Consider the following 7,545-nt stretch of genomic DNA (forward strand, 5'->3'; position numbering starts at 1 on the left):
AAACTATTATTACAGATACCAATAGAGCAAATAAGAATTTATTATCAGACCAAAATCAAAAGAAGAATCAGATACAGAGAGTGACATGTTAGCATGTACATCCCAGAGTTTTTACAACGCACCTAGCGTGCTTAGTTTAGAAACAAACGAAGAAGAAGATGAAGACAAAAATAAAGCTGAAGCAAGTTCTGATAAAGAAAACGTGGAAGATAAGGAAGCATTTGAGTACAATTTGAGTTGATATTTTATCCTGCATTGCCTAGTAATTAAACTCTCGAAGATGTTCGAACTATTGTAAAAAAAACCCAAATACAAACTTAAATTAGTCGAAGAGCCTAAAGAAAATGCTCAATCTCTTGGAATCAAATTCAAATTGCTAGTTCTTGATGTCAGAAATCAATAGAAAAATGCATTGAAAATGTTAAAAACTTTCAAAGATATGATCCCAGCTATAAAAAAAATCTTAAATCATTTGGACATGATAGGCTTGATTATTTAGAGACAAACATTCCTGAATTAGTAGCCACTCTTCAACCATGTAAAATGGCTATGGCGGGGTACTGTTGTACGAACATGTAAGCATCTAGTCCAACTATTTAGCTAGTAGCTAAATTTAGCTAAGTAGCTATGATATACATTGTTCACACAATATACATTGACTGGTTTAATTTTTTTGAATAGATTTAAATTCTAAAGTTATTGTTTTTAAAAGCTTCCTTATTTTCTTAATTGTTATTCTTTTCTTTTAGTTTTCTGATTTCTCATGATTATTTATACTATTATTAAAAATTTTTCTATTTCAAATTAATATTTTTGGTTATCTAAATTGGTTAATATCAATAGTTGTTATGTTCTATAACTTTGGACTGTAACTACCGGTAGTCGATGAAACGCATAAGTATTTTAATAATTTAAATATAAATAATCTTATATATTAATCTTATTTATAGATAGAGCGTTGCAATAGAAGTAAAATTGCAATTAGATAAACATGCAATAATGGTGTAGTGGTAGAGGTAGTGGTGCAGTGGTAAATTTTTTTAGCAAGAAGTTGCGATTTTGAACAACCTCCTATAAAAATTAAAACAACCTAACTGTAGTGTTGTTTAATTTTTATTTCATTTTTTTATTCTTTTTTTTGTATTTAATAATTTTAGTTATAAATAATAAATGAATTTATTATAAGCAAAGAAAGTGAAAAAATATAACTTTTAAAATTCAAGGCAGAATACAAATTTTATTTAAAGTTAAAGCTCGGATTTAGGTTCAATACTATTATTACTGTATAATGGTAGATACTGCATAGTTTATAAACCGTATACAACCCTACCGTTCTGTTTACCTTTTACTTCAAAATCGTTAAAATTCTTGCAACAATACCGTTTAAAAAAACTGTTTGAAAGTATTTTTAATAAAAGTATTACAAATCAAGTTTAAAAAAATTGAAAATAAACGAATAAATAATCTTCTATTTATTTAGTATAATATTTTTATTATCTTACTTATATGAGTTATGATTTTTGCTGAATACAGATGAAATCCGGAGAATAACGCGTTTAAAATCTTTTCTGAACCTTTCATTTAGGCCTCCATAGATCCACGGATTAAAAACGCAATTCGCGTATGTTAGTATATAAACTACATTATAAATAACAGGATTGGGTCTGTTTGTGTTGTTTGATTTATTGAAAGTTACTGTTATCCAATAAATTTGATTTGGAAGCATGAATATGACAAATACCATTACAACTACAGTGAACGTACGCAGTAAATCCCGACTTTGTCGGAACCGCCGTTCAAAAGCTCTATGCTGTAATGTCTTTGGTTCAATCATGGAGTTAGGGAAAATATAATTCATGATTACCTCACTAGATCTACGCAAACTTGGTAATAACGGAGCATGTTTTTCTGAACATTTTGAATGCGTACCATCGTGACTAAAAGAAAGCGTTTTTCGTGATGCTTCGCTGTGTTCACGGCTAGAAAATAAAGGTGTCATTGGCTTGGTTACAGCCAGATTTCTTTTTTGAATGATAATCCACGCTCTAGCATAAAACGCAAGCATAATTGGGACTGGAATAACGTATTGCATTGCGAACAACGCCACAGTATACAAACGAGCAGATTGATCTGACCAAGTTTCTTTGCATTCATACGGTACTTGATGATTTTCCATACGCAGAGTGACCATAAAAGGTATGACAGTTCCAATGCCAAAAATATGAATAGTCAGTATTATCAAAACAGATCTTAGACCATCGTTTATTAAACTAAATGGTTGAGCAACTACTTTCCAACGTTCAAACGCAATTACTAATAAAGTAAATACTCCTGTGTTTACGGCATATGTCGAAATGGGGGTTAAAAGCTTACATCCTACGTGTCCAAGTAAAACGTTTTTAGACGCCCGCAAAATTAGCTCGGCAGGTATTGAAACGGACACCAGTAAAACATTAACAACACTTAGGTTAATAATAAGTTTGTCAACAAACTTTTTATACCGGCGAATTTTAATCAATGCTACAACTAAAAAAACATTTCCCAAAACACTAAAAATAAGAATGATATATCTAGTAACGGTAAATGTAAATACAATCCATTGCTGTTCGGTTTCTTGCTGAGTTGCATTTCCAGACATTTTTCATAGTTTGAATTTTAACTATTAGTTAAATAAAAACAAAAAGTTGCGTTTTCCATCACATGTCTTTAATCAAAAAAAACTTAAAAAGTATATATAGTTATAAAAATACATTGAAACATTTACTCTCGAGTATTGAAAATTTTTTTAAATTATATCAAAACTCAGAAAAGTAAATCTTTAAATGTTCAAGTTACTAATTATTTCAGTCACCAAATTACTTACCGTTACTTTATTTATTAACATACTATTAATTTATATTTGTTTTATTTGACTATTTTCTACCATTACTTATATAAAATGTATATTTAATAAATTTATTTTTGGAGCTCGTGTTTTCTTGAAGATTTAGATTTAAGAAAAGTTATAAAACAACATTTACAATCATTAATCTGTCAAACATGTGATTTCAATTCTGAATTCATTGGGTGAAATGTATACTTTATTTGCTATATTTACATACATTCAAAAAGTGGTATTTTGTATCACAAGTGAATGTTGATTGTTGTTATTGGGGTTAAGGTGGTTGCTGAGGTGGTTGCTACGAGGCATTGAAATAAATAAACTATAGTATAATAAATCTATAAATAAGCTTTTTAATGTTTCAATGCTACATTTATTTAAACATTTTTTTGTTTTGTTTTTTACTATCATATAAATAAAACTTTATGTTTCCTACTTTTTGAGCTTTAAACTTTATGTTTCCTACTTTTTGAGCCTTTAAACTAATTAAACTTGCTAATTTTTAAACTATTCTATAATATTAATATTGTCTATTGTGTATATTAATAATACTCATATAATTTATATTATTATTAAAACTATTTTTTTAATTAATTCATATTTTAATAAACCTATAATCTAAATAAACATATACACACAAACACATACATAAACACGCACGAAAACATACGCACATGCGTGTTTGCGTTCTTGTGATGTGATTAAAGTGCGTGTCTGTGTGTTAATAAGAGAATTCAGAAGAAGGCGGATTGGTTATAACCCTCTCCGCCCTCCTGCGGAGAAAACTAAAAAACTTTTTTTAGTAAATATTTATGATGCTTAGATTTAATTTATGACGCATTTATCCGCGGTGCTCTGTGATAAGACCGTAAGAACTTCTTGGGGCACCTAAATAAAATTTTAAAAAATGATGCTCTAAATTTTCAAAACTTATTTTGTGACTACTTGAAGTACTTAAGGACAGAGCTGTAAAATACGTAATGCTTAGGTGCGGTACGAAATAGAAGAGTAAAACTTCTATTTTACCAGTTTCCTAACAAAATATTCCAAATTTTTTCAACGAATCTAATCAAAAAAAATATATTCCGCTGTTGAATAACTAAGTAAAATTAAGTGAAAATAAATTCTTTGAACATTTGAGGTTGTACGGGATGTTGTTAAAAACGTATGTATTTGTTTGTATACTTTCTAATGTTCATACTTGCATTTCATATTGAACATTAGAAACGAGGACATGTCTACAAATTATTTATTATAAAAATATCGGTCTTTATGATTTTTTTATCTATTATTATTATAATATGTATATATATATATATATATATATATATATATATATATATATATATATATATATATATATATATATATATATATATATATATACTTTTAACTTTTATATGTTTTTACTTATGCCCTTTTCGAAGGTAACGGATAAGGTAAATATAATATATATGTATATATATATATATATATATACTTTTAACTTTTATATGTTTTTACTTATGCACTTTTCGAAGGTAACGAATAAGGTAAATATAATGTTATTTTTTCCTTACCGTTCCCGTAGAAAAATAAGTAATTGGATATTGATCATTTTGAGTACAGCCTGGAAACAAATAAGCTCTAAAATTTTCATCAAAAAATTCTAAATTTCGTGCAATATTCTCTTAGCGTTTAAAATTGCGTAACCCCTTTATACTGAAGGGATTTGAAACTTTATATTGCCAGAATTGCGAAGGCAAAGAGTCTATTACATGAAAATTGAAATTTACAAATGAAAGTAAGTTTAGTGGAGAATAGGAAAAAGATTTTAACGATTTGTGTAAGTATTATTCACATAGATATTTTCTTAGATGCCGGTTTGATTTAATAAAATAAAAACTTTTACTACCTATGTAACTCTTTATTTTTGAAATCTGGTTTGGTTTGAAATTTCTTTTTCCAGAACAATTGTTTCATTTTGCCATAAAACTATAAAAAGTTGTAAAAATTAAAGTGTTATTTCCAAAATATTAGGATGCAAAAATAAAATAATATAAATAAAAAATTGAATTCACGTCTTCCAAAATCAAAACTAGTTTTAATGTTATAGTAAAGCTTTGCAAAAAAAGTTTTATTGCTGTTGGTTTATTTGTAAGTGTTTATTTGAGGCGTGTGAATATTTAACATGAATAAAAAAAATTAATTTCAAAAAATTGTAGTAAAACAACTAACACTTCTAATTGATTGTTTTATATATTTATATATATACAATTAAAATGTTGAAATCAATTGATCAAGACAAATGTATTTATAACTTTAATTTATAAAAAGTAGAATAAAACATTTATTTCTTAAAACAATTGTCCAAAACCACTAATTGATCAAAAATAATACGCGGTTATGTTACGTAACAATGATATTCTTATGCCGTTTAAAAACGGCATAAATAAATAATTTTATCTATATAAATACTTATACATATACATATATATATATATATATATATATATATATATATATATATATATATATATATATATATATATATATATATATATATATATATATATATATATATATATATTAACTAAACTTACTATACCTAGTGGAAATACAACTTACACTTACTAACACCTACAACTTACAACTTACACCTTACTACACCTAGGACATTGGACATACTACAACTTACAACTTACTACACCTAGTGGATATACAACGTTCTTAAAAAAAAGGCTCAGTCGGCATACAACCTATGCCGACTGAGCGTTTTGACTACGACTTTTGCAGTTAAAAATTATATTATTAAAAATTAAGCCACAAAGTTAGATTTTACATATACAGTTATAAATTACTACTCAAACTAAAAATATATTAATGTAAAATAGTGTATAAAAATCACTCTCCGAATGCTCAAAAGTCATAATTGCATATCGAGGGCTCAGAGCAAAAACATTCTAACTGACAAAATAGCGAAAACTGAGTTTACTTTATAATCCGATCTAGTTTTAGGGGTAATATCAATCTGTAGGCAACTAACAAACATTAATAACTATCTTCCTGCTAAATATCAAAACATTTTGGATTTGCATCGATTAATGCAAGACCACATCTCGACTTCCTAACCGTGTTTTCTTCGTTTCACAAAAATGTCAGTTACAACTTTTCCGCAGTGAGCCCGTGATATGGTATACAACCTCTGCCTTTATTTTCAACTTTTTTAAATATAAATGTTGTATCCATAAAGACAAAATATCATTTAGGTTTGACGTTTTAAGACTATACCAAAAGCGTATTTTTATGACATCTGATAAAGCATAATAAATAGATAAAATAAGTAATACTTAATATGACTGGTTATTTATACCATTCAAAAATTTGAATCTACATAATATCTATGAAATAAATAGATATATTTTTTATCTATATACTTTTGTAAGTTTGGCAAATATTTACTTCAATTTTTGGTTGTACTCGGAAGCTTTAGAAGACTTACTTTAGACTTACAAGCTAATATTTACATATTTGTCAATTTTCACAAATTTTTAATCGCAACTTTTTTGCATAGCGGTTTTGTTTGCAACTTTGTTACACAGTAGTTTGATAATACTGTAATAGTAGTTTTAACTACTTTTTGTTAGATAATCTATTCTTTTCACTTTTAAATAAGCGAGAGTTCAGTTAGGCATTTCAATATCTGAGAGCGTGATATTGATAATCATTAAAACGCGGCTAAGAAAAAAAGATCTCAAGTTTTTATGTCGACAAAATGGTTTGCGGTATAATTTCCTCCATCGTTCAACCAATGACTTTAAATACAATAACTTTTTATATAATTTGATTCATAAATTAAGGTCATTTTAAAGCCATAAATTAGGTCATTATCTAAACATTTTTGAAAGTATTTTTTTATTTTTTATTTAGTTACAAAATCAATTCTGGCATCAATTATATTACACTAATAATGTGCATAATTTTGATTGATGAGCGTTGATCACACAAAAATTATGCCTCCCACCCAAAAGTTAACTTGAAAAAAAAATTCAGTTTTTCTTTTTTTTTTTATAACTCGTCAATTTTCAAGACTTAACTTCATGAGAAAACAGAGAAAAAATTAATTTTTTAAAGTTCTTAGTTACAAGATGGTAAAAAAAAATGATGATTATTTTGTTGTAGAACTTTTTTTGCATTACCGTTAAATAAAATGTTAAAAAAAAAAGTACTGTCGCTGATTTATTATATCAAAGATTTTATAAGATATTATATCTTGTATGATAAAGATATTATATCTAGGATCGTATCCTAGCTATTTCAATTCCAATTTCTCATGTTGTTGTTTTTTTAAAAAAAAGTTTTTATTGCATAGTTTTGTCTTGATTATTCTTACTTTTGATACGAGGGTAGATGATATATAATCAAAAACCTATTCCAGCGTTTGAAGTTTTGTGTAAATGGATGACCGGTATATAACAAAGTAAGTGTTTGCCTTGATTTTTTAACACTTTTTAAAACAAACTACTTTTTTAACTTGTTGCCTGCCCAAACCGAATCCGTTAGTCGATGTATGTACACACCCTGCATGTTCTACCTATTTAGTCAGTTGATGTATGTACACTAGGGTTACTAGACTTATTTTCAACCGCATGCTTCTGCACTGTAATTTGATGAAATTTTACTTA

At 27.1% G+C, this 7,545-nt stretch overlaps 1 protein-coding gene across 2 annotated transcripts; it reads right to left on the minus strand.

Annotated features, from left to right (window-relative positions):
• Window positions 1-1,379: 1,379 nt before the first annotated feature.
• On the minus strand, window positions 1,380-4,871 carry LOC101237379 (neuropeptide Y receptor type 5). Of its 2 annotated transcripts, none has more exons than XM_065798010.1 (2): window positions 4,776-4,871; window positions 1,380-2,659 (listed from the first exon to the last, which is right to left on the minus strand). In XM_065798010.1, exon 2 carries the CDS (start codon window positions 2,636-2,638, stop codon window positions 1,499-1,501), a length of 1,140 nt encoding a protein of 379 aa, XP_065654082.1. In that variant the 5' UTR covers window positions 2,639-2,659; window positions 4,776-4,871; the 3' UTR covers window positions 1,380-1,498. The 2 variants fall into 2 exon arrangements, with proteins under 2 accessions (XP_065654082.1, XP_065654083.1); XM_065798011.1 differs by lacking the exon at window positions 4,776-4,871 and adding an exon at window positions 2,864-3,001.
• Between the last annotated feature and the right edge of the window lie 2,674 nt (window positions 4,872-7,545).

This window comes from Hydra vulgaris, chromosome 05 (assembly GCF_038396675.1).
Source record: "Hydra vulgaris chromosome 05, alternate assembly HydraT2T_AEP".
Taxonomy (NCBI): Eukaryota; Metazoa; Cnidaria; class Hydrozoa; order Anthoathecata; family Hydridae; genus Hydra; species Hydra vulgaris.

Coding starts and splice junctions, on each gene's coding strand:
- LOC101237379 (XM_065798010.1), bottom strand. CDS start 2,638: ATGTCTGGAAATGCAACTCAGCAAGAAACCGAACAGCAATGGATTGTA.